This window comes from Jatropha curcas, chromosome 2, assembly GCF_041381405.1.
Source record: "Jatropha curcas cultivar XTBG-Jc1 chromosome 2, XTBG_Jcur_1.0, whole genome shotgun sequence".
Taxonomy (NCBI): domain Eukaryota; kingdom Viridiplantae; phylum Streptophyta; class Magnoliopsida; order Malpighiales; family Euphorbiaceae; genus Jatropha; species Jatropha curcas.
The window spans coordinates 31751774-31777183 of NC_143152.1; the positions used below are offsets into that span (position 1 = coordinate 31751774).

The following is a 25410-nucleotide window of genomic DNA, read 5'->3' on the forward strand; positions in this document are numbered from 1 at the left end:
TCTCCTTTTAGTTCTTTTATTACTCTTTAATATGTCAAGATAAGGAGTGCCCCATTTAACTTGCACTGATTGTATTTCTGGATTACAATTTAGACTGCTAAGGATGAGGCAACATCTGCTTTGGAACTGCTTCATGAAGCTGAGTGTGAAGTTAAATCACTCAGGAATATGACACAGAGAATGGTTCTGACTCAAGAAGAGATGGTTTGTCTTCGATCTTAGCATTTTTTACTTATTATTTACTTAGTGTTTTCTTTTGGTATCCTTTATGTCATAATGATATGATTTGCAGTTTTCATCTTAGGAAGAAGTTGTTCTAAAGAGGTGTTGGCTTGCACGATATTGGAGCTTATGTGTTCAACATGGTTAGTCATTTTAATGCAAACATGAATTTTAATTGCTTTCTTTTTTCATTTAGTTGCTTATATCCGCACTTTCATATATACATACACACATACAGTTAACTAAAATCTGCAAAATCTGTGCTCCATTCATTGAAATGTGATGAAAATGCTGCTTCTTAGTTTAACTGTTCTAGTGGAGGTTAATGGTACACGAATAAGCCTAAGGGTAGCAAGGCCATACTGCAGACTTCTCTCTTTATTATCATCTGAGAATTGTCAAATCTGGGTTAAGAAAAGCTCATTTTCATTTCCTAACTCAGAGTTTGTTTACCTGTAGTTCTGCATATTATAGTATATAAGCTTTCAAGCTGCCATAGTACTCTAACCTGATTCTGGATGATGGATCTTATCCATACATGATAGGAGGATTCTATGTTGTTTTTCCCCTACTAATTTTCATGCTGAATTTCAATTCATTACTATATCAGAACACTAGGAAGTTGCATTTTGTAACAACTGGACAAACTGTGATCAATGAAGAAACTTATTAGAAACCAATGTGTCATTACAATTCTTTTTTCAGGTATACATGCAGAAATTGCTGGAGCAAAATATGAATACTGGTCATCCTTTGCACCTCTTCCTGTTGAAGTTGTATTAGCTGCTGGACAGACAGCTCAAGAAGAGGACTCATTAGGTCTACGCCTTGTTGTTTGCTTTTCTTCCTGATAATGCATCTGACTATTGAATTGTTTTCAGATGTCCTACCTTGGGTTTTGAATTTATTCTATTCCTTGTATCTCTGTATTGATTTTATTGTTCAAAAACTGCTGGAAATGCCTCAATTTGCTCATTATCTTTTGTTTACTGCATTTGGAGCAGAAAACAATGATACAAATGAAAGAGAGAGAGTTTTACAAGACATGAATGATCTTTCTGGGGACGGAAACATTGAGAGCATGCTTGCAGTTGAGAAAGGTCTGCGAGAACTGGCTTCGTTGAAGGTTTTTGTCATACCTTTTGAAATATTAGCTGTTTTCTTAACTGACCGTTGTGATATTAACTGGTTTTTCATAGAATTCCTTTGTACTGATAAGTGCATATATATATAATTTATGCCTTCTCTGAAATTTTTCCTCTCTGTGCCTCTGCCAGATGCAGAGTAATCTAAACCATTTTCAGATGACTGCTTTTCACTTTCATGTCTATGTCATCAGATTTTTTGTCTCCTTAATAAAAAACAGATCTGGTGTAGTTCAATGCCACTCACTGAAACACACACCTCACTTTCAATTTGGGACTGTTTTGGATGTATGGACTTACATGTTTATATGTAAAAATCTCCTCAGGTTAGTTGTTTAGCCTTGACCACATACTTCTAATTCTTCATCACCGTCCGAAATTAAAATCAAAATATACCTATCAGATTCTATTATGCTTCCTTTTAAGTTTTAGGAATATATTTAATTACAAAAGCATGTTCCAGTTTATTTTTGGACTTATGCTTATAAAATATAGAGCTTCGATGGAAAAGGAGGATTTTAAATTTTCATAGAAGAGAGCCGATAACTTGGAAAAACAATTTGCATTCTAAATTATTTGCATATTTCTTTTATTCAACTTGAAAACAAGTTTGGAAAACTGGGTTGTGCATTCATGTGATTGTGAAATTACCATCATTTATATTACAATATGTAGTTAATCAAAGAAATAAATTTTTGCATGTCCAATTGTGTGATTATTTGGAGGAGTTGTTCCTTGTTAGTTTTAATGAGCAGCTATTTATACTTCTTAAAATCTTTTCGCTTTTAATTTGAAGATAGAAGATGCTGTAGCACTGGCCATGGCTCAGGTACGGCGACAAAATTTGCAGAAAACAGGTGTGAGTTAAAATATTTTTGTAGTATTTCTTAGTACTGAATCATCAGTTACATTGCATCCACAAGATAATCAACTAGCGTGTCCTAGAGCTTGTTGAATGTTAATGTAATCCCTCGGTGGTAAACCTTGTCTTGAACTATTACTATTTTCTACTTTTTTTCTATCTTATATGAAATTTTGGTTATCTATCCAAACCAATATACGTAATCGAAAGACTAATTCTTTTCGATAAACCATTGAATTAAGGATGCAGGGGCTCTGACTTATTTTCCACTTTTTATAAGATTTTCACTTTGAATGTTGCTGTTTCCCCCTTATATCCAATGATAACAACTAATAAAGCACTGAATATGTAGACCCAGTTACCAGAATGCACTTTTTTTATTCATAAGTAATTAATGATTCTGTTTAGTTCATTCTCCTCTACAATAGCTCACCAAATGCAAGGAGTTTCTTTTGTTGAATTTCTTTTCAACTTGCTATGCAGCATTTCATTTTAAATTTATGTAAAAAACTAATTCATTCCAAGAAAATGTTTATTTCAGTTTCTGATTTAAATTCAATTTACATAGTTGTTCGTATGATCACTGACAAGAGGCAGACTCTGATAGTTTTTCTGTTATTTCAATTTCTAATGGCTATGATTGAAGACGAAGTGAAGCTACCTGCTGAAGGACAGTTTGAAGCATTCGGTAAGTTCATCATTCAGCTGACAGTTAACTAAAAAGTTTTTTCTATTTAGTACGTCACTCGCAAAGTGGATAGCTCCTTGCATCTAGTGATGATGTGAGTTAACCAAAACAGAAATGACATGTGAGAAAAACTTCAGTCAGGCCAGATATCAAGGATGCTGTTTCTATGCTTATGTTTTGTATTTTTTATTTGTACTTTTTGCTTTTACGGACTGCATTTCTTATAATGCAGTAGTGGTTAGACGATGTTGGATAAATGATTTATGAGAAATTGTTTGTTTCAGAACTAAGTCCAGAGGAGTCTGAAGACGTGCGTTTTAAGCAGGTACGAGATATTAGTAATACCATTGGGCATTGGCCTAATGAGCCTTCCACTCGTTTGAGCTGGTTAACAGCTAACAAAGGAGAACTTTGTTAAATTATTTTCTTTCTTTCATTCTTTTTTAAAATGCCAATGCAGGCTTGGCTTACATATTTTTGGAAACGAGCGAAAACCCATGGACTTGAAGAGGACATAGCAGATGAGCGTTTGCAGTTCTGGATCAATCACAGCAATCGGTTTTCCTCATCACTTGATGCAGTTGATGGTAATCATCTCTATCTAACATAAATGCACATGAGCACGATGCACCCTCACATGTATACTATCATTTTCCTTTCCTACATCCATTAGCTGCTAAATGAAGAAACAATGTGATGGATTTTCCTTATTTTGTAATAAATTAATATGATAATTAAATAACCATAAACCTTTGTTTTTAAATGTTTGAAGGGTTAGCTATAGTTGAGTTTTGAGTTATAATTTGTTTGTTAATGCTTCATTCTTTGAACAGTTGAAAGAGGGCTATTGGAGCTTAAGAAGTTAGGTATGGAGAACCAGCTCTGGCAAGCGTCTCGAAGAGGGCTGGAGACTGATTCCAGAACACCTGCTGAGTCTAACTTTTGATTGCTCACCAAGAAAATTTTTGCGAATTTCATCTTCATGGTCATTTAGTTTGTTGAGAGAGCTTCTGTTAATTTTTAAGTATGAGTCTGTTAACATTTAAAAAAAAAAAAAAACTCAATTTTTAAATGGTTTTGATCAAGATTAACATTTTAAATAACCACAAATTTAAAAGGTTTAGACGTTCATATAAAACTATCTTGCTGCTTTGGAATCAGTTTCGTATAGTGTTCAGAAAACAGAATTACATTCCCATTAACATGGAGGATAAGGAGGAGGATAATATCAGAGGATAAGGAGGAGTGCAAGGGAGGAAAAGGTTCAGAGAATAAGAAATAAAGTGAAAGGGAGAACAATTTCTTATCATCTTTGGCATCCATATCAGTAATATGTACAGCTAAAGATGAAGAAAAGCAAAAGCAGACCAGATTCTGTTTACTCATTCTTTTCTCCTCCATTTAGAAAATCATCGTCAGAGGCAGATCTTGACCACTACCAGTGCTCATCCCTCGGAAGGCAGTAATTCAGTTTATCGACGGGAGAGATGAATTTTATGGGCATGTTTACAGAAGATATATTGTGGTACAAAATTAAAATATTCAATATATCAAATTAAAAATTAAAAATGTCAAAAATATTTATATATAACATATATAGATGAATTTATAAATTTTTAATATTTTAAAGTTTTGAGTCAAAATTACGAACCAAAGGATTTTTAGCTTTTGTTATTTTCTTAATCCAATTCAATTTTAAGGTGCAATTGTAATAAAAATTTAAAAAATTTGGTGTTTTATAATAAATATTGCACAGATGAAATTACAATTTTTAAAAATATTTGTATATGATAAATCCAATTATCAAATGGGATAAGCATGATAGAATACTAATTTATTTGGATCTAAAGAGAAAAAAACACCATCGGCGTGCCTCGTTTGGTAGCACCAGCCAACCCCTATTTATTATTTCACGGAATGGCACAAGCCCTTGACTACCTCTGTCTTAAAAATTAAAAACTACATCTGCCGTCTAATAATTCATTTAAAAATTGGAAAACAGAAAAAATTAAAAATAATAAAAATAAATTTACTCTCATATATATATACCCTAGTTTTTGAATTCAATATTAAAAAAATTAATTAATATAATTGAATTATATTTTTTTATTTAATTTTTCCTAAAATAGCATTTACAATATACCATTGAAAATATAAATTTGTTTTAAATTAGTGTACATTGAGAAATTAAATAATAAATAATTTAAAAAAAAAGGAAAATGGGTATAAAATTGGATCAAGCTTTCGGTAATCTCCAGCTTCAGGTGTTGCATCTCATTTGTGTGATTTTTTGAAATTACCAATTTGCAGTGGGGTAGGTGAGGATAAAAACGAGAAGTCTAGAAACTAATAAAAAAATTTCTTATTTTCTTTTTTCTTTTTTCCCTCCCCATTTATAAATCACAATTTTCTATATAACATACAAAATCCCACGTCGTCAACAATATTCAGCCATCACACACTCTCACTAACACACACTCTCTCTCTCTCTACTTTCTCTGTCAAAGGGGTGCTCTGAGGTAAAAGCTTGAATTCTCACTTTCTTCCTAGGGTTTTATCATTTCTGATCTAGATTATTCTAAGTTTTGTTATTTGATCGGCATTTATAGTTTCGATCATTCTAATTTCTGTCCTTCTGGTTGAGTTATGTGTTTGATTTCATCTTTGTTTGAATTTTCTCAAAGATCATCCTCTTTTTGGGTCATTTGTATGATTTTTCTTTTGTTTCATTTGTATAGTTGCTTTCATGTTGTTCGCACTCAAGGAGACTGGATTTTATGTATTATGGTTTCTTTTTTGCTTGTTATGTAAGAACAGAAGTGTGATATTGGTTTATATGTGTATTTCATTTGCTTGGGTCTTAAATCTGCAATTGGATTTTATCTTTTTGTTGTAGTTGCTTGGGGATTGTATGTTTTGTTGACAGATCTGTAAAGTTTTTGCTCCATGGCGGAGCTAGGTGTTAGTGACTTAAATATTTCCTCGTTTTCTGGTAGATATGCTCTTGGTCTCAGTTGCAAATTTGCCAGAGTCTCAGAAACCAATGGAGATGGATTCTAAACGAGTTTGTTTGTTGTCTGTAGCAAATAGATCAACTATCATTTTTCTGCTTGTGATTCTGTGTTGTAATGTGCTTCCTCTTTGATAATCCTTCTGTGGAAGTTGGAGCTACTTAAACCTATGGTCCGTGTTTTACAGTCCACTTTCTCTGGGACTGTAATATTTATGCTCTTCTGAATTGTGTAAATTGTTTCCAAATGTTTGGTTCCAGTGTCAAGCTTTTTTAGTGTTTTTTATGGCAGTAGTTGCTATTTTCATGTGTTCAATTCTGATGTCTAGATTCTATATCAGCTTCATGATTATGAAATATAGTTGTGCTTTCTGACTTGCTAGCATAATAATAATGGAGCTAGATAATAATTGGTGATTGATGTTGGACTTCCTTGAAGTTCAGGCAAACATATTAACTTTTTCTTTTTGTCCTTTCTCCCTTGTTTTTGTTAGTTGCCACGCATCTAGATATCTTTTTCAATTCTTTTTACTTAGGCAATAATTTATGTGCAGCATTTAACTTCTATTTGTTCTAGATCACACAGAACAATGGTGAAGGCTGTCGCAGTCCTTAACAGCAGTGAGGGTGTTAAAGGGACTATCTTCTTTACCCAAGAAGCAGATGGTATTTCAATGCTCTCGTCAATTTTGACTGGAATTCACGTTGTTAATTACATGTATGGGTAATCATCTTCAATTAATTTTTCCTCAGGTCCAACCACTGTAACTGGAAGCATATCTGGCCTTAAGCCAGGACTTCATGGTTTCCATGTTCATGCCCTTGGAGACACAACAAATGGTTGCATGTCAACTGGTATTGTTAATTGGCTGACAAATTTTCTTCTTTACATATTGAAGCAGTTGGCTTATTTTGCAGAACCAAAATATCTGCTAATGTTTATTGAGATTATCCATGCTCAATTTTATGATGCTCTGTTTTCAGGACCACATTTTAATCCTGCTGGCAAAGAGCATGGTGCCCCTGAGGATGGGAATCGTCATGCTGGTGATTTGGGAAATGTCAATGTCGGTGATGATGGTATGCATGATTGTGTGATTTCACTGTTAAATTCATTTCTAATGTACCAACATTTCTCCTGTTAGTCGAGAAGTTGGTGTTAGAATTGATTTCATTTTTATCTTTTTCTGCTTATTTCTTTCCTGCTTTACTAATTCTTTTTAGTTGACGGTGATATTTCCCGGTTCACTAACATTTGTGTTTCTTGTGCGGTCCAGGCACTGTTAACTTCACAATTGTTGACAAGCAGATTCCTCTTACTGGTCCACATTCCATTGTAGGAAGGGCAGTCGTTGTACATGCTGATCCTGATGATCTTGGCAAGGGTAATCTTTTGTTCTCAGCTTTAAAAAATTATTTTCAGGTCTTACATAATTGCTGATTTATATATCACTGATGAGTAAAGCTTTAATGTTGCCTGGTGATCAGAGTTGAATTTTGAGTTGCCTATATGCTAATTACAGTGCGCGTTAGGCTGTTTCCCCCATTTGTGAAGACACTTGTTTTTTGTTGCTCGTTTAGCAGTAGAGGTTTTTGTGATCAGATTTAGTCAACATTTCTTTATGGTTATTATAGTATTATTGGTGAACAAGCAGAATGCTTGCAGTGAACTTTGTGTTTCGTGATGCATTGAAGTTGACTATCTTTGCTGGTCCATTCACCTATACCCCAGAGTGTACTTTGACTTGTATCATTGTTGCTTTACCATGACTGTATATTACCAAAATTGACAGACGACGCACCACATTTTCTCTTGTATTGTTTTAGAATTTGTCACTGGATCACAAGAAGAAACAGTCTTTGACTCATTGCATTTTTATATGCAGGAGGACATGAACTTAGCAAATCAACTGGAAATGCTGGTGGCAGAGTAGCATGTGGTAAGTAATAAACTTTCTAGGTCACATTAAAACAAAATTGTTCCATTTACTGTGAGACATGAAATGATTTTAAGTTATTCATCATAACTGGAAAAATAGGCATGTGATTTTCATAAATTTACTTCTTTTGCAGGAGTTATTGGCTTGCAAGGTTAAACTGCTGCTCAAGACAACCATAATAAAAACAAGGCAGCTGAAACATATATTTGCCAGACAGCTTTAGAAGATGATCATAGACAGGAATGCTTATTGAATAAAAGACTAAACTCTGTTATTGTACTTTTGGCTGGTTTTGGTTGCATGATTTAAGATGTTGTATGCTTTGTTTGCCTGTTGATGTAAACTCTTTCCGCATAGTTCGATTGGCTCTCTTTTTGTTTGATTCAAATTTTCTCTTTGGGATTTCAGCTATGGGTAAATATTAAGGTCTGAGTATGGAGGCAGTTAGAACCTCAAGATGAGCTTGCTCCGTCCAAGGAGATTAATTGGAGAGTGGTTAGTTTCTTTCATAATCACTTTATAACTCAAAAAACGATAAGATTATTATAATTTAATGTTCGGATACGCCAAATCAGACTCCCTGTTTGAATTGGATTTAGAGAGGTAAATTTTAAAGGCTTAAAAGCCCTGAAGAAAAATGCTATATAAAGAAAATGGTAGGCAACAGAAGGAAAAGGTCAAAAAAAAAAAAATGATGGCAGGTGATAACCTCAAAGAACTTAAAATAGCAGAGGGAAGAGCTTAAAGGGAGCTTAAGAAAGAAAGAGGAGAAGGCAAATTCCTTTGTTCGATATTTCATCAGCAAAGGCAAGATTTCAGATTTCTGTGGGCTTCTTAAATATTTATTTTTGTTCATTCTACGAACTTTCTTGAAATTTCTAATTTTATGCTGTTAATTTGATTTTTTTTTTTTTTTTTTTGAAAGGAATTTAAAATCTATTAGTGTGAGATAATAATAATTGGATTGAAGATTTGCGATGAAAGGGGAATACCGTTGTATTAAGTACTAACCAAAGAATAAATTTCATACATACCTTAAACCAAGCATAATTACAAGAGACTCTAGCTAAGGAATGAACTAACAAACGGTATTGGTTGTCAAATTACATTAATGCGTATAAATATATTATTTTTTTAACAAGTTATTTAATTATTTCATAGAACGCTCTTTTTATATTTTTTAAATGCTCTTAAATTTTTAGTAATATAAATTGTTGATAATATTATAATTTATAATAAAAAATAAAAAATTATATATAAAATTTAATTACATTTACTTGAAACGAGTAAAAATAACGTACAATAGATATTTAAGAAGAAGTATAAATAAAAGTGAGAATGAATGAGAACATAGGGATCGCCAAAAACGTCTTTTCTAAGTTTATAGATCGATAAAAATATCATTAAAAAATTTAATTTTGATTAGTTATATTAATTTTTTATTTAAATTTAAATCCTATTCGGTAAAGTAAGAAATCATATTATATAAGATATACATAAATTATGGTAACACTAATATGGTAATACTATCATTTGTTATAATTGAAACCAACAATTTTGACAGAAACCATATAAAATGTATAATGTATATATTAAATATGGTAATATAATATATAAATATTACATGGTAATATGATATATAGTAATATATTTATTACTATATATCATTAAAGTTGATAAAAATTTCAAATTATGGAATAAATCCATACACATGCACGTATGATATGATAAGATCATACCATTATTTCGTTGGAAAAAAAAATTAAAGTGAATGATTTTGCGCAATAAATTATATCAAACATAAACATCAATTCATCTTATTTTTCTTTTTTATTTCGTTAAATTTTTTTTATAATTTAATATCTCTTTTCTCTAAAAAATAAAATAATAAAAAATTTCTTCTAATTTTCTTTCGATTTCAAAATAATAAAAAAGAAGATAAAAAAAGAAAGATAATAATCTAGAAAATAAAATAAAATAAAATAATTGAGCAAATTAGTTCATTTTAATTTTTTAATGAGAATTCCAATTAAATGCGTACTTAATTGTATAAAAATTATTAATTCATATACTTAATTTAAATATTAAAATAAAAAAAATTAACAGTTCAGATACCATAAATATAATTAACATTTATTATCCTTAATATCACTTCTCTACATATAAATGTAAATTCATGCCAAAATTTTTTTTAAAACTTTATACTGGGTACGTGTTAGGCATAATCATAGTTCCAGAACTGCCGATAATATTAGTTTTTAAACCACTATTCAAATTATAAAAAATGTGGAACCGAATAGTATTGTCATATTTAATATATACATTATATAGTATATAATATAATTTATTTTTTAATCCAATAGAATTTATATTTAAATAGAAAATTAATTATAAATTACATTTACTTTTTCCACCAATCGAATTAAAATCTTCTAATAATATTCTTGTCAATCCATAAATTTAGTAATTTCAATATTCCCTATCCATTTTATTTTTATATATATTATAAATCATAAATAGATATCAGAAATTTATGATATTTCTTACCTATTAAATTGATAAAAATTTTGAAATACCAAACGTATACATGCACTTATAATCAACGATTTACTATTCTTAATGTCACCTCTCTCTCTCTTTCTCTATATATATAGGTGTAAATTCATGCCAAATTCACACAACAAAAATTGCAAGTCTCCTTGACAGAGAAGATGGGCAGAGCTCTGTTCAACTTGGCATTCTTGATGATGCTGATTGTCACCATGCGTTGTTAGTTTCTTTTTTGCAAATACATTTTCTTATTAAGTTTTATTTTCTGTTGAATCATTCTTTTGCACTCTTAACAGGTTTTGTTGATGGGACTGAAGTAGAAGAAGAGACGAAGATGGTGAAACAGGAAATTCCATTGACAAGTAATAATGAGAAGGACAAAGTAATAGTTTGTGTTTCGGATAACAATTGCAAAGGCGCTTGTCCTAACACCTGTGATCGTATTTTCTGTAAAGATTATAATTGCTATTGTCAGAAAGGCAGTCGAAAATCAGTTGACATAACATTACCCTGTGCACTGCCTATAGGACTTCATATCTAAAATCAAGTAATGAAATAATGAAATAATGGAATTTTATTTCCTGTTGCAATTCTTTTTTTCTATCAGCTTCTTTTCTTTTCTTTTCTTTTCTTTTTTTTACAATTACATAGAAATATATTTATAATATATAAAAAATAGATAATATATGATAAAATGATATTTATAAATATTACTAAGTCATAAAAAACAATGTGAATAATGAAACTAAGAGGGATAGTATCCACTCTTTAAGGTCAGTCATAAAATAGACGTAAGTGAGTTGTAAGCTTAGTCAAATAATTTTTTTTCTTAAAAAGGGTAACCATAAAATTAATTATATGTTCATAGACTTTGGCAAAAAATTAAAAAAAATTATTATAGTATTATTATTTATAATAACAAGTAATATATGTATTAAATTAGATTTACTTGAAACGAGTAAAAATAACCTAGTACAAACAATGTGCAAGACGCATTTGAGAAAACTATAATATATAAAATTACATGAAACTTCATATCTAATAGGGGAAATATATCCATGATTAACAAAAAAAAAAAAAAAAAAGGAAGGAAATCAGAAAAATTATGAAGTTTTTTATTAGGAAATAAATTTAAACATTTACAATTCTAGTCCAAATATTATCAAAAAAGGAAATAAATTCATAATTAATAAAATAATGACAAATGGAACTTTGTGGTAGGGCATCAATAAAAACTTTTCTAAATATATCATAAATTTACAATATTTATTACCTACCAAAGTTGATAAAATTTTCAAATTAAGGAATAAATCCATACACATGCACGTATGATATGATAAGATTACACCATTATTTCGTCGGAAAAAAATTTAAAGTGAATGATTTTGCTCCATAAATTATATCCAACATAAACATCAATTCATTTTATTTTTCTTTTTTATTTCGTTAAAATTTTTTTATAATTTAATATCTCTTTTCTCTAAAAAATAAAATAACAAAAAATTTCTTCTAATTTTCTTTCAATTTCAAAATAATAAAAAAGAAGATAAAATTATTAATTCATACACTTAATTCAAAGATTAAAATAAAAAAATTAACAGTTCAGATACCATAAATATAATTAACATTTATTATCCTTAATATCACTTCTCTATATATAAATGTAAATTCATGCCAAATTACCTCAACAGAAATTGTAGTTCTCATCGGGAAAGAAAATGGGAAGAGTTCTATTCAACTTGGCATTCTTGGTGACATTAATAGGCATCATCTGTTGTAAGCAAATACCTTTTCTTATTAAGTTGTATTTTCTTTCTTCTGATATAACAATAACTGGTTAACAGGTTTTGTTGATGGGACTGAACCAAGAGAGGCGGCGACGACGGCGGCGAAACAAGAAGTTTCATTGAAAAGGAATTTCATACCAGACTTCGCTTGTATTACGAATGAGGATTGCTTTGGCGTTTGTCCTGAACAATGTGACCGTGTTTTCTGTAAAGAACAAGTTATCTGCATGTGTCAGAAAGGCCATCGAAAATCAATTCAGATAACATTACCTTGTTAACCTTTCTCCTGTAGGAGATGATGTCTAAAAAAATGAAATAATGAATTTTTATTTTATAATTCTCGTTACAATTATATAATTCTATCAAGTTCCTTTTATTTTATTTAATTTTTTATGTAAAATTTTCTATTAATTTATTATATATTGTAATATTTAATTAGATTATAAATATGTACGATAGGTATACATACCATACAACCTATGTTTAGAAAAATTAGTAATAAAAAAAAAAAAGAAATAACTAATCATTTAATAACAAAGCAATGTAATTTTGACAATAGAAATTTATATGGATTCGAGATCCATATAAATTTTAAATGGATTTCAAGACGGATTTGCCATCCATAAGGTGGTTTGGATCACTTAATATATCATGGGCTGGATCTAAAGGTTCAAATTGTTCTTATGAGACGAGATCCGGTACTGCCATAGGCCGGCCCATTAGCCCAATATCAGAAGAACTGTCCATTTCTTTTTGTTAAGCGTAAACGAGGAGAGAGCAACTGTAAGCAAATTTACCTTCCACAGACGGGGAGAGAGAGAGAGAGAGAGAGAGAGAGAGAGAGAGAGAGATAGAGGGAGGGAGAGAATGGGCAGAGAAGTGTCAGAGAGTTGCGTTGATAGCTTACTGACGGAGATGGTGTCATCATACTGCAATAGGTTCGACGCTAATAAACCTGAGCTCGCCGGCCGGCGGATCGAGGCTATTGGCTATCAGGTCGGCCACCAGCTAGCCGAACGGTAAAACCACCCGCTGCAGGCCTTCCCAATCCCCTAACTTTCAGTTTTAGTTTTCGTTTTTGCAAAATGTTTTAATTTGATTTTTTTTTTCTGCATGTCATATGAGCAATTGTTTCTGGTCATTTCTGGTTACTTCCATCTTTTTCTCGTTAGATTGGATCTTCAAATCTGAATTATTGTTAGCTTCAAAATTTGAATGTCTGTTTGATTTCTGAGAAACTATAGGAAATGATAAGAAACTTTTGATTTTGAATAAACTCTACAGTTGGAGTAGAGAAGTTTAGAGTTGATCATCGCCTGCTTTTAATATTTCTGTAGAGGGAAATTTAGGATGGAGTAAAAGAGTTTCATTTTGTTAGGTATACTATGGAGCGGCCGAGATTTAGTGATCATCTAGAGGCAATAAAGTTCATTTGCAAGGACTTTTGGTCTGAGGTCTTTAAGAAGCAGATTGACAACTTGAAGACAAATCATAGAGTAAGTTCCGAATTTGATTCTGGATGCGATTTGCATCTAGTCGTCATGTACTTGTGGTTGATGACGAACTGGCTTGTGGTGCTCTTGTAGGGTACCTTTGTACTGCAAGATAATAGGTTTCGCTGGCTTGCACGAATGTCAGTTGATCCAACTATTGAAAGTGGAGGAGCATCACAAGATCCTTCTGCCTTGGCTGAAAATAAGGCTACCCAAGCAATGAGCATGCATCTCTATTTCCCTTGTGGAATCATAAGGGGAGCTCTTTCAAACTTAGGGATCCCTTGCGCAGTTTCTGCTGACATATCCAATCTTCCGGCATGTGAGTAACTAGATTGTCAATATCTTTTCTTTTTCCTTATTATCGATCATACTCTGTTTATTAGTGGTTACTAATTAGTTATTTTAAGTTATTGAAGTTATCATACTATATGGGAAACCTTATTTTACAGCATGTCATGAATGAGGACAGATATGCTTATTCAATTTTTTGTTGACATAATTTCTTTTTGAATCACTCTGTGAGAGAAAGTATGGCATATGGAGTAACTTTGCCTTCGCTATGGCTTATTTTGCTGTAGTTCTTTGTGCTTGTAAACATTTGTTATCTGGCTTTTTCCTCCAAAACTGGTTGTTGATTTCCGTGTTCCTTTGTAAGGTTGATTTACCAGAATGTGTTCATCTTGATCATTGTACAACTTAGCACCTATTGAAGGATTGCTAGTCAATGCCTTTCACTGATTCATACTATCTATCCTCTAGTTTCTTTTTTGAGTTTGGCTATCCTGGTTTCTGCATTACAAATTAGTTATCTTCACCCTGATATTCATGTGCTTGACCAAGTTCTTTGCTGTCAGGTATCAATATGCTTTGTGCCATGATTTAGTCCACTACAGGCAATCGATTTTCCCATTTCTTAATTCTCTCAGTTAAATCATATGCACCATTTGTTATTAATATCTTATCATGTTCCTCTGATTTGTTTTCTCAGGACTGTCCGTAATTCCTTCTCTTCTTCCGGCATATTCTCTTTTGCATTCTGTTTGAAATGCCTCATCTTATTTGATCAAATAAATTCTAAATTTGCCTATTTTCGTTTTGTGACTTCCACATCCCACCTTTTTTTTAACCTAAAAATAAACTTAAACAAAATGTATAATCTTGTTCTCTCCTGATAATATCTCATTCATTATGTATAAATTTGTAGCTCTTAGTCTTCAAGTTCACAGGCCTTCGCAATTTGGGTCCCGAGTTAAAAGTTTGAGTTCTAGAGTTCACTTCAGCAATCCATTTAAACAGCTAATGCATTTCTTTTCATTTCAATAAGTTGGTTCTGCTGATATATAGGAAGTCATGGTTGACAACATTTGAAGTCATCTTTTCACAATAAGTTTGCTAGCTTTTAAGTGTTCTATATTCTATTCCTATTCCTAATCTATCATCAATTGCAACTATGCAAAAATGTAATTTAAAAAATATAACTGACCATGTTATTTTCATCATGCTTGTACACTTGTGAACAGGTTCATTTGTGGTTCGGATAAAGGCTTGACAAGTGTATTACAACAAATATGGGATCAGTGTTGTGCCTTGAAGCATGTTCATCACAAAATTAGATTTTTTTTTTTCTCCTCCCCTTTTCTTCTACTTGAAAATGTACTTAATTTGACAAGTTCTAAATGTCCATAAAGCTTGTCCAAAGTCGTGACGATGAAATATTCTTGGAGAAAAGCTTGTTTTGCATAGATAGACTGGAATTTTAGCAGTAAAAGTAATGCTGATGACATGATTTTCCTTTCTCTGTTGGAGTTGCATGTGTGAAATGAAAGGCCTTGGCTGTATTTAGGGAGGCACTAATTGTATGAGATGGTTGGATATATATATATATATATATAGATATATATGGCATGAATATAGGCTCAAGATGGTTGGATAATGTAAAGGAAATTGTTAAGGGATACCGTCCAAATTTTTGAGAATTTCTGAAAATAAATTTAAGGGAAAATTATAATTGTCATTCTATTTTACCAAAAAAAAAAAAAAAAAAAAAAAAAAACTATTTTGGCCTGTGGTTTTAAAAATAAATAATTGTATGCTTATATTTTGAAACCATTAACTAATAGGTCCCATTAAAAACACACAATTTTGCCTTTATTTTTTTTGTGAAAAAACAAGGGAAAAAAAAAAAATCAACTTTTAGAATCAATAAACAATTTGCCTAAAAATCATTTTTTTATTACAGTTTATCCCTTAAACTTGTATCAAAAGAAAAAAAAAATCTAATTTTTTATTAAAAAAAAAATATTTGATTTCAATCAAACATAATTAAATATTTAATTTAAATCAAATATAAGTAAAAGATAATTAGACGAAAAATAACAAATATTTAAGTCAAAATAAGCACTTAAATTTGTAATGAAAATAAATTTACTAATGACAAAAATTTCAAATAAATTTTTAGTTAGCACTGAGCACCTTATGCGGGTGATTTTCCTAATTCAAACCTCCAACCCTATACGGTTATATATTCACCCGCGGTGGTGGTTAATACACACATATATATACTTACATTACATAACCTATTTATGTTTGCCTGGCTCTAATGGAGGACAAGATTTCTTCTGAGTTAAAACTCACCGAGTTACATAAACAAAACTTTCGCCAAACGCTTGATCAACTTCACGACAGCGCTTCTTCGATTCTCTTGCTTACGCATCAATGGAAGGATATAGAAGATCACTTGGATTCCACGCACCTTATCATCGAAAAATGCGCCAAGGAGCTCCATTCCCTCCAACAGGATATCAAGAAGAGAGAGAAAGAGTTGCAGATAAGAGAGGAGGAGTTTGTTTTAAATCAAAGAAAGGAAATTGAAGAGAGAAAGAGAGGAATTGAATGGATTGAGAGGTCCAGCGGAGAGCTTGAGACTTTGAATGATAAAATAGGTAGAAAATTGGAAGTTCTTGATGGGATACAGAAGAGATTTGAGTCGTTTAATAACGATATTGAGAAGAGAGCTTGTGATGTTAAAGTAATGGAGGGAAAGTTAGTGAGAGAGATTGAAGTGAAAAAGGTGCAATGTGAACGGGCATTTAATGAATTGAAGTTGAAAGAGAAACAAATTGAAGAAAGAGCAAAAGAAATTGCATCTCAAGATGAGAGTTTGAATGAACAATGCAAAGTATTGAGGTTGAAGGAACTTAAATTTAAAGATCTCGAATTTAAGGAGAAGCAAATTCAAGAAAGAGTGAGAGAGTAGAGTTGAAGAACAAGAAAGTTATGGAAAAATATAAAGAGATTGAATAGAAGGAGAGGCAACTTGAAGAAAGAGCGAAAGAAATTGCATCTCAAGATGAGAGTTTGAATGAACAATGCAAAGCATTGAGGTTGAAAGAACTTAAATTTAAAGGCCTCGAATTTAAGGAGAAGCAAATTCAAGAAAGGAGCGAGAGAGTAGAATTGGAGAACAAGAAAGTTGTGGAAAAATATAAAGAGATTGAATTGAAGGAGAGGCAACTTCAAGAAAGAAGTAAAGAACTTGAATTGAAAGTGAAACATTTTGATCATAGCCATAATACTCGCGTGAAAATTGAGCCACTAGATACCCATGTAGTTAACGAAGCTATGGATTGTAAATTGGATGTTAATATCCATTTTTCTTTGAGTATTGATGGTAAGGCTTTGCAGATTTTCATAAATGAGCGTGGAGTATCTGATTCAATTAGGACTGAGGTACTTACTGCTCTGAGACTTTCATCAGACCCTGCAAAGCTTGTATTGGATGCAATGCATGGGTTTTACCCTCCCCATTTGAAAAAAAGGGAGATATGGAGTTTGAAGAGGGTGTTGTCAGAAGAAGTTGCATTTTCTTATTCGAGCAATTGATGAAAATATCACCAGAAATTAGGCCTCAAGTGAAAAAGGAAGCAATTGGACTGCCTGTGTTTGGATAACAAAAATGAAGGTAGATGCGGAGCACTATCTTGAGGTTTTGGGATTTTTGCAGCTTTTAGCTTCTTACGGACTAGTTTCTGAATTTGATGCTGATGAGCTCTTCACTCAATTGGAGGTTGTTGCCCAACATAGCCAGGCTGAACTATTGCGCGTCCTGGGTTTTGCAGATAAGATATCTGGTAAAGTGTATAATGTTTAAGCTTTACCTAATCATGCTGCATATGTACTTCAACAAATAGTTTGCTGCTAAAGATTTTGATGTCTGAGATTCTTCTAATTGTCCCTTCTTCAAATGGCCGTTGTATTTTATTTTTAGACCATTTATTTGTTTATTTGGTATCCTAAACCTGCAATATGTGCAACAGGTTTTATTCAAAAACTTATCAGCAAGAAGCAGCATATTGAGGCCATTGGAATTATCCATGCCTTTAAGCTTGCTAATAAGTTCCCACCTGTACTTTTATTGAAAGATTACTTGGACAATTCTAAGATTGCTGCCAGAAGAATTAGAAAGGGAAAAAGATCACTTGAAGGGCAGGTATATATGTCTCCTTTTTCCTTTGTTATGCCAATGCTTCCTTCCTGTTTACTCATAACAAATTTGTAACAGATTGAGGCCAGGGAGAAAAGAATAGCTGATGTGAAATGTGCACTAAGATGCATTGGAAACTACAATATTGAGTATGGACCTTCACTTGGGAGCCTTCACCAGATGGTTGTTAGTCTCGAGGAAGGAAATTAAATGAGAAAGCAAAATTGGCAGCTAAATTCAAGAAAGGAAACTCAAATATGAAAGGGAAATTGGCAGCCTCAGCATGTAAAATTCAAAGACCACCTTGGAGAAAGATGAAAAATTTGCCACGTATTGTTCATGGTGTTGATGCCCCTGCTCGAGCCCCCAAATCTGCATCCACCAAAATCCCTGCTCTTACCTGCTTCCCAACAACCACTTCAACTTCTCTGCCTGCCCCTATGACCCAATCACAACAGCAGAATGGAATTAAAAGTTCTTGGATTGCTATGTCAGAATATGATCTAAACACATCCTCCGGTGCAGATCAAGGTATGTCATGCCATATTTGTGTTATCCAGTCATTGAAGATTGATAGGCTGAAACTTGATTCTTAATATGAGTTGTTATCTGAATAATTCTGTGGGAGACATAGTACATTTAGGAGCATATGCTTAATTTTGCTTTGTGTTTATAGTAGTAGTGTAGGAGCAGTTATTTAGACGACAATGGAAATCCTGGGCTATCAAGCACAAGCATGTGGACGCAAGTATGAGAGCAGCCATACAAAGGCTATAGCTGAAGGCATCCAGATTACTATTCCCTGTACTCTAAAATAAATACTGGAATTGCTTGACATTTTAGGCACTAACAAAATATTTCTTCTTTTTTTTTTTTTGCCAATTGCCATGGCCTTATTGAATTTCTGACACAAAAACTCTACACGTCCTTGTTAAATTGTATATGTGCATTCCCATTTTCTTATTTAACTAGGCTGATACTTGGAGATTTTGATACTTTAGCCTTTGGAACTTTGCTATTTTATGCCTGTACCATATGGTTTATATTCTGTATTCATCCTGTCTAATGATAATGAACACTTGTTGTTTCACCTGGTCAGCAACCTGCATTGTTCCTTTCCCGGTACAGATTGAGAAATCCTCACCACGTGATTCACCATTTGAAAGAAAGGAGGCTTCTTCATCTCTGGATCCTCAACCTAAGCCTAAATGTTTTTCTTTTGACAGTAATAAGGACGATTTGAGACGGTTACTTACCATGGATGAAAGTCATGATTTAGCAAGTAAAGTTGCTGCTGCTCTTCAACTTGCATTTGATCCAGGAAAGCTTGTTTTAGATGTAATGAACACTTCCCATCCTTTCGACTTTAGGGGAAATAGGGATATGAAGTTGGTTATTTCAAGAAAAATTTGTATTTTGTTGTTGGAACAGTTAAGGAAAGTCTCTCCCCAGATTAATCCAGAGTTAAGAGAAGAGGCAAAAGAATTTGCACTTTATTGGGAAAAAAGACTGGAAAGAATGGAATGGATCCTCTAGAGGTCATATGTTTCCTGCATTTTTTAGCTGCCTATAGTTTGGCATCTACTTTTACGGCAGATCTGCTTCTTGTTCTTCTGGATGCTGATGATTGGCATGAAAAGGTCCCTGAATTAGTTCAAGCCCTTGGTTTGGCAGAGATGATCCCAAGTGAGTGCTTGCTCTATCCTGTATTGTTTTTGCATATCATTCATCCACGTCCACACTGTGACAATTCTATATAAAACCTGTTGCAGAAATTTCCTTTACCTATAGCATCATGCAAGTCTTCTTTTTTTCTTTTTTGTAAATTACTGTCAGTTCCTCTTGAGACTCCTCTCAAGTAATTTGATGGTATTGACATGTCTTTCCCATGACAGATTTTATTAAAAATCTTATTAAAAAGAAGCAACGAATTGTGGCAGTTAAGTATATCTTTGCGTTAGATATGGTCGACAAGTTCCCCCCAGTTTCCATTTTAAAGGATCATTTGAGCAATTCTGCCAAGGAACTACAAAATGAAAATAGAAATTCTACGAAAGTGCAGGTAATAGTGGATCTTTAGTTTGGCAGTTTTTTTTCATCAAGTATCACTGATTTGAAGATTTAATGAACTTGCAGATTAGGGCTATAGACAGAGAGCTAAATGCATTGAAAGCTGTGTGGAAATGCATTGCAGATTACAACATTCAAGGCCTCTCACCTGAAGTCCTTGAAGAACGGATTCTCTACTGGAAAAGCATAAAAAGGAGAAATTTCAAGCCGAATTCAGACCTTGTTCCCGGTCTAAATCTAAATTAGATCAGCAGCCGCTTTCCCCAGTCTCTGCAACAACTCAACCGCAACATCAGAATGGAAATAAGCGTCCTAGGATTTATGCTTCATCCAGAGATCTTCCTAACATGAATGCACCATCTGGACACTACAACAGGGCAAGCTATCCTACAAACAACACGCACCCAAACTGCTATAATCCAAATGTTAATTCCTCTCACCACAAGAACACATTTGGCTATCCTGGTCACAATAAACACAGGTCTTCTTGAATGTCCTGTTAATGTGATTTATGAATGACAATCACTGCCGGTGATCGTTGTGTTTGGCCTGTAAATGATCAAGGTTTTTTGCCTTGTTTTTTGGTGCGTGCGATGCGTGTGATTTTCCACATAGGTGCAATCAATCTATTAACTCCATTGGTCAAATGGGTCTTGACAATCATCTGGTTCATTGGACCTCAGAGAGTGGAGTCTTGATCAAAGCGAAGGTATATATATAAAAATTCCTGCTTTTCTTGGTAAAAGTAATTTCATATATTAATGAATTGCTATAACAAGATGAGACAAGTCTGAGTTTAGATTGAATTATTAAAGTCTAATCCTTTCGATGTCTTAAAAGAGAGCACAGAGTTATCAAAACAGAAAAGAAATCATAGGAAGTGTTTTTAATCTGTTCTATCAGTTTAATTTTCAATTAACCAACTTTTGGTTTTGAAAAAACAAAATCAAAATAAAAAAGCATGAATGGTTTAGACTCCTTTAATCTTATAAAAATAACTAATGATAAGATTATTTTTTTCCAATTTAATATTTTTATGTGATCTTTTATTTATAAATATTTAAAAATAAATAATTATTAAAAGTCATTAAAAAAAGTAGAAAATATTTTTTTATATATAACACGTCAAAATGAAAAATAAAAAAAATAATATATGATACATAATAAACATTATTTTACACCACAATGAATAACTAGCATTCACATCACGAGAATGCGTGCAGGCTGCAGCAGAGTTTTGTTAAATCATGGACCGTCAGATCAAATTTGTGCTAAAATACTTTTTAATGTAAATAAGTAGATAAGATAAAGATCTTAGATGTTGATATCCACCAACCAAACAACCTTAAAGTCATTTTCTTGGTCTTAAATAATAATATTCATGTCTTGGTTACAGAATACGGATGACGTGAGACCAGTAAAAGGCACTGGCCCCACTATTACTCTGTCAAAAAAGAAAAAAGAAAACACGAAAAGCCACGTAGGTTTTGGGGTGGCCCACTTGACAAAGCCTAGATTCTAAGACGTGCCGCCTCATCCAAGCGACAGATATTTCCTCGTCACAATCTATAGTCGTCGTCCTTCTTTAGCAACTTGGCTACTTCTGCCATCTCACAGTCCAGTCCACGACAAAAGCAAAATGTACACTTTCACAGACACAGCAAGCATTAGGTGTATACAGCTATTTGCCTTTTTCCATCTTCTCTTTCTTTCTTCCTAATGAACAGTTCAGCTCTGTGTATTTCTTGGAGTCTAACGATGGGGAAGAGAATAATTCTTTTTCCTCTATTTTTTGGCTTCCAAAATTTTAATGTGTTGAGGAGGAAAGAAGGGTAATAATTCCTCCTGTACAAGGTGAAATCTGTTGCAGTCCAAGTTTGAAAAAGATTAAAGCTTTTATTTATTTATTTTTTTATGGAGAATCATGATAAAGATTGAAGCTTAATTTATCTGTCTTCTACATGGATAATCATTAGGCCATGCCATGACCCAATCTTCTTGTTCCAGTCTCACCCACCACACCCACCAATCAAATGAAGTCAAAGCCTAGCCATCTTAATTCCTTGACACGGTGCCTAAATTCATTAACTAGTTAAAATAGCTTCCAAATAATGCAATCTTGGACTTATTTTTTATTTTTTCAAACACGACTCCTATTTTTACGGAAGTCTATTCTATTTATATGCTTCAGTACCCTCCTGAATCTGAGAAAGAGATCTCACCAACTCTTGGCTATGATGCCCTACTTTTTTCTGTAGCCCTTTTTAATACAAAATGCTACAGTGAATATAGTTCACACCAGCATTTTTTTTTTTTTCCTTTTATAGTTTATGTTTTGCCTGCTTATGGATTCAACTTGGCATTTTAATTTTTTATTTTCTTCAAAACCAAACCCTTCAAACCTTATCTGAGAGTTTTTGGCTATAAAATGAATTAACTAGGTGTAATTCCTATCCAACAACTTTGCTTGCCATATTCTCTCCTAATTCTGGGTTGTTGGTGGGTTTTTTTTTTTTTTTTAAATATTTTCTTTCATTTTGCCTGTCCTTAAATTCTTGTCCCATCAATACCCACTCATCAACTGTCTTTTACGATATTTGTTTGCTTTCAATCAACGTTGCTTTTATTCTCATTTTAATCTTCTCTATTGATTTTTGGCCTAATGGGTCACGTTGGATTATTGAATAGTTCTGCAATGGTTTGTGCTCCACTAATGGCTCAATCTGTTGAGCAAATGGTTAGGGACATGTACAGTGCAAAGTCACAGGGTGCTGATGTTGTTGAGGTCAGGTTGGACTACATCAAGAACTTTCAGCCTGGCCAAGACCTTGAAACCATCCTCAGAAAGAAGCCCTTGCCAGTGATTATTGTGTATCGGTATAGTATTGAACTTTTGCTTGTGATTTAAATTTCTTTTCTATGATTAGGATTTATAGGTTTCCTAGAGTTTCAATTGGAATTATTCTCTGCGTGTAACCTTTTAGTATTTACTTTTTTCCATGCTTTAGTCTTTTGTTGTTACCAGGAAATATGTAATTTGTATTACTATTTCGTATAAAGTAAATATGCCAAAAAGTTATAAATGTGGCTTTGTTCCCTCCGAGTAAGAAAACAAAAAAGGAAGGCTGTAAAAAAAATGCCTTATCTGAGCTTAACAAAGAAGATAAGGCCATGCTAAGGTTTCAATGCAGTACGCAACCCAGTTACTTGTGGGAAACAAATTGGTCTAATAATTGATTTTTTTTTTTTCATTTAAATATAGTGCAGTCGCTTTCACATTCGACATTGAGGAATGGAACTGGAACCCACTCCAAGCTTTTATCAAGAGTGCAATGGGGATGGAGTTCTCCTCCATGACTTGTTAATGTTTACGTTCTGTATTGGAATTTGAAGTAATTTTAGTCTTTCTACTAGCAATGGTGATTAGAAATTTTAGAACAAGATAATGAATTTAGAAGGATATATGTGCACATTTACCTATCCTTTCCATATATGCAAACTCCTATGGAAGCCTCACACTCCTATATATAATATGACATTTATGCATTTAATTTGTTGAAAGTGATTGTCCATGAAGAGAAAGTTTCAATTTTTCCAGGTCAAAATGTGAAGGTGGTCTTTTTGAAGGAGATGAGCACACGAGGTTGGAAGTACTTCGTTTGGCTCATGAACTGGGAGCTGATTATATTGATTTAGAACTCAAGGTAGTTCTCGATCCTGCATTCAGATGTTTTTTGAAGAATCCATTTCACATCGTAACATAATCATTTAAGAAATTATGAATGCTAAACTTTACCTCACTTGTATGCTTTGATAATTCAGGTGGCTTCTGATATGATAGGGGAACTGAAAAAGACACATCAAACTGATAGCAAAATTATTGTATCATGTTATCTCACTGGTGCAACCCCTCCAAAAGAAAATCTTAGCCATCTGGTTGGGAGCATGCAAGCTGCTGGAGCAGATATTATCAAACTTGTTTCAAATGCAAATAATATTACAGAACTGCAAAGAATTTTTTATTTGCTTTTACATTCTCAGGTATGGGATCGTAATAAACCGTAATGCCTTTTATACATATTGAAAATAATAAATGATCAGATAGAACATAAATAACTATCTAGGCGTGGCACGTATTACCAAGAGATTGTATAATAAAGGACCTAATGATTCATATCATTGAAATATCAGGAATGCCTTTAAATTTCTGTGCGTGAAAAATAATTTCAAACTTTGTTGACAACTGCAGGTGCCATTAATTGCATACTCTGTAGGAGAAAGAGGTCTCATAAGCCAAATATTGTCCCCAAAATTTGGTGGTTCTTTAGTCTATGGCTCCATAGAAGGAAATTTGATTCCTGGTCTGCCTACTTTAGACAGCCTTAGAGAAGCCTATAAGGTTGAGCGCATCAATTCAGATACTAAAGTTTTCGGTCTAATTTCTAAACCAGTTGGCCACAGCAAAGGCCCCATATTGCATAATCCTACATTCAGACATGTAAACTATAATGGAATATATGTGCCCATGTTTGTTGATGATCTCAAGGAATTCTTTAGTGTCTACTCTAGCCCTGACTATGCCGGTTTTAGGTATGCACTGTGCAACTTATTTCTGCTCCAAAGTTAAGAGAACACATGCTTCTTATTAATTATTTGGTAATATCATCTGAGAAGTTCAAGTTTTGTTTGGTTTATATGTGTTTATTATGCATAAAAAGGATTAGTACTAGCTGAGGTAAATGATGTTTGTTTGTTTTCTTGTTTGCTATACATTGCTTGGTTACACTAATTATTAACTTCTTTCTGGCATTTTCAATATTGGTAGCTACATATTCTGTTTTTCTACTTATAGTTATCTTAATGGATCATTTTGTTCTTTTGTCTGTAGTGTTGGATTTCCATACAAGGAAGCTGTTGTTGAGTTTTGTGATGAAGTTCATCCACTTGCTAAGGTTGTCTTAAAAGTTTCATGCTAATTTTATTTTCCTCTAAAATATGTGAACTTGATAATCAGCTTGATCTATCATCATGTTATGTGATTATAATTGCAAATCCTATCTTGGTATATTTCAGTGTAATAAACTTTATACGCTTATCAGTCTATAGGTGCAGTTAACACCATTGTTAGGAGGCCTAGTGATGGGAAGCTGATAGGTT

General features: G+C 32.8%; 5 protein-coding genes and 1 long non-coding RNA gene across 8 annotated transcripts in view; all 6 read left to right on the forward strand.

Annotated features, from left to right (window-relative positions):
- Positions 1 to 93: 93 nt before the first annotated feature.
- On the forward strand, positions 94 to 4055 carry LOC149498630 (coiled-coil domain-containing protein SCD2-like; the record flags this gene model as incomplete). Its single annotated transcript, XM_089718196.1, is given in 9 exon segments — positions 94 to 204; positions 305 to 365; positions 928 to 1041; positions 1227 to 1348; positions 2164 to 2224; positions 2876 to 2917; positions 3202 to 3242; positions 3378 to 3504; positions 3751 to 4055. Coding segments are annotated over 9 exon segments (717 nt in total). The 3' UTR covers positions 3864 to 4055.
- Positions 4056 to 5278: 1223 nt separating this feature from the next.
- CSD1 (copper/zinc superoxide dismutase 1) lies at positions 5279 to 8255 on the forward strand. Of its 3 annotated transcripts, none has more exons than XM_012233767.4 (7): positions 5279 to 5436; positions 6505 to 6593; positions 6681 to 6782; positions 6912 to 7007; positions 7205 to 7312; positions 7814 to 7867; positions 8001 to 8255. In XM_012233767.4, exons 2-7 carry the CDS (start codon positions 6518 to 6520, stop codon positions 8021 to 8023), a joined length of 459 nt encoding a protein of 152 aa, XP_012089157.1. In that variant the 5' UTR covers positions 5279 to 5436; positions 6505 to 6517; the 3' UTR covers positions 8024 to 8255. The 3 variants fall into 3 exon arrangements, with proteins under 3 accessions (XP_012089157.1, XP_012089159.1, XP_012089160.1); XM_012233769.4 differs by having other exon boundaries at positions 5290 to 5436; positions 6514 to 6593; XM_012233770.4 differs by having other exon boundaries at positions 5325 to 5436; positions 6482 to 6593.
- Positions 8256 to 10509: 2254 nt separating this feature from the next.
- LOC105647617 (hypothetical protein) lies at positions 10510 to 11007 on the forward strand. Its single transcript, XR_016319662.1, has 2 exons — positions 10510 to 10636; positions 10714 to 11007. It is a non-coding gene; the product is annotated as a hypothetical protein (long non-coding RNA).
- Positions 11008 to 12977: 1970 nt separating this feature from the next.
- On the forward strand, positions 12978 to 15496 carry LOC105647616 (Transport protein particle (TRAPP) component). Its single transcript, XM_012233765.4, has 4 exons — positions 12978 to 13223; positions 13583 to 13700; positions 13791 to 14019; positions 15221 to 15496. The coding sequence occupies exons 1-4, from the start codon at positions 13072 to 13074 to the stop codon at positions 15247 to 15249; spliced, it is 528 nt and encodes a 175-aa protein (XP_012089155.1). The 5' UTR covers positions 12978 to 13071; the 3' UTR covers positions 15250 to 15496.
- Positions 15497 to 16066: 570 nt separating this feature from the next.
- On the forward strand, positions 16067 to 20956 carry LOC105647851 (FRIGIDA-like protein 5). The gene is given in 12 exon segments (XM_089718199.1): positions 16067 to 16953; positions 16956 to 17510; positions 17513 to 17639; positions 17642 to 17830; positions 18017 to 18189; positions 18262 to 18378; positions 18381 to 18714; positions 19283 to 19705; positions 19708 to 19869; positions 20079 to 20245; positions 20320 to 20425; positions 20428 to 20956. Coding segments are annotated over 12 exon segments (3324 nt in total). The 5' UTR covers positions 16067 to 16299; the 3' UTR covers positions 20745 to 20956.
- Positions 20957 to 21873: 917 nt separating this feature from the next.
- LOC149498631 (bifunctional 3-dehydroquinate dehydratase/shikimate dehydrogenase, chloroplastic-like) overlaps positions 21874 to 25410 on the forward strand; it is a 3670-nt gene continuing 133 nt past the window's right edge. Inside the window, exons 1-6 of the mRNA XM_089717358.1 lie at positions 21874 to 23130; positions 23852 to 23957; positions 24076 to 24294; positions 24503 to 24843; positions 25142 to 25205; positions 25353 to 25407. Of these exons, the coding sequence (XP_089573484.1) occupies positions 22916 to 23130; positions 23852 to 23957; positions 24076 to 24294; positions 24503 to 24843; positions 25142 to 25205; positions 25353 to 25407 (1000 nt within the window). The 5' untranslated portion in view covers positions 21874 to 22915. The remainder of the gene's footprint in view (positions 23131 to 23851; positions 23958 to 24075; positions 24295 to 24502; positions 24844 to 25141; positions 25206 to 25352; positions 25408 to 25410) is intronic.

What these genes read in the sequence shown, in the direction of transcription:
- CSD1 (XM_012233767.4), top strand. Translation starts at nt 6,518, where the DNA reads ATGGTGAAGGCTGTCGCAGTCCTTAACAGCAGTGAGGGTGTTAAAGGG. An exon ending in AAATGGTTGCATGTCAACTG is followed by an intron (nt 6,783 to 6,911) that starts GTATTGTTAATT and finishes CTCTGTTTTCAG; the next exon opens with GACCACATTTTAATCCTGCT. An exon ending in TCCTGATGATCTTGGCAAGG is followed by an intron (nt 7,313 to 7,813) that starts GTAATCTTTTGT and finishes TTTTATATGCAG; the next exon opens with GAGGACATGAACTTAGCAAA.
- LOC105647616 (XM_012233765.4), top strand. Translation starts at nt 13,072, where the DNA reads ATGGGCAGAGAAGTGTCAGAGAGTTGCGTTGATAGCTTACTGACGGAG. An exon ending in ACTTGAAGACAAATCATAGA is followed by an intron (nt 13,701 to 13,790) that starts GTAAGTTCCGAA and finishes GTGCTCTTGTAG; the next exon opens with GGTACCTTTGTACTGCAAGA. An exon ending in CATATCCAATCTTCCGGCAT is followed by an intron (nt 14,020 to 15,220) that starts GTGAGTAACTAG and finishes ACTTGTGAACAG; the next exon opens with GTTCATTTGTGGTTCGGATA.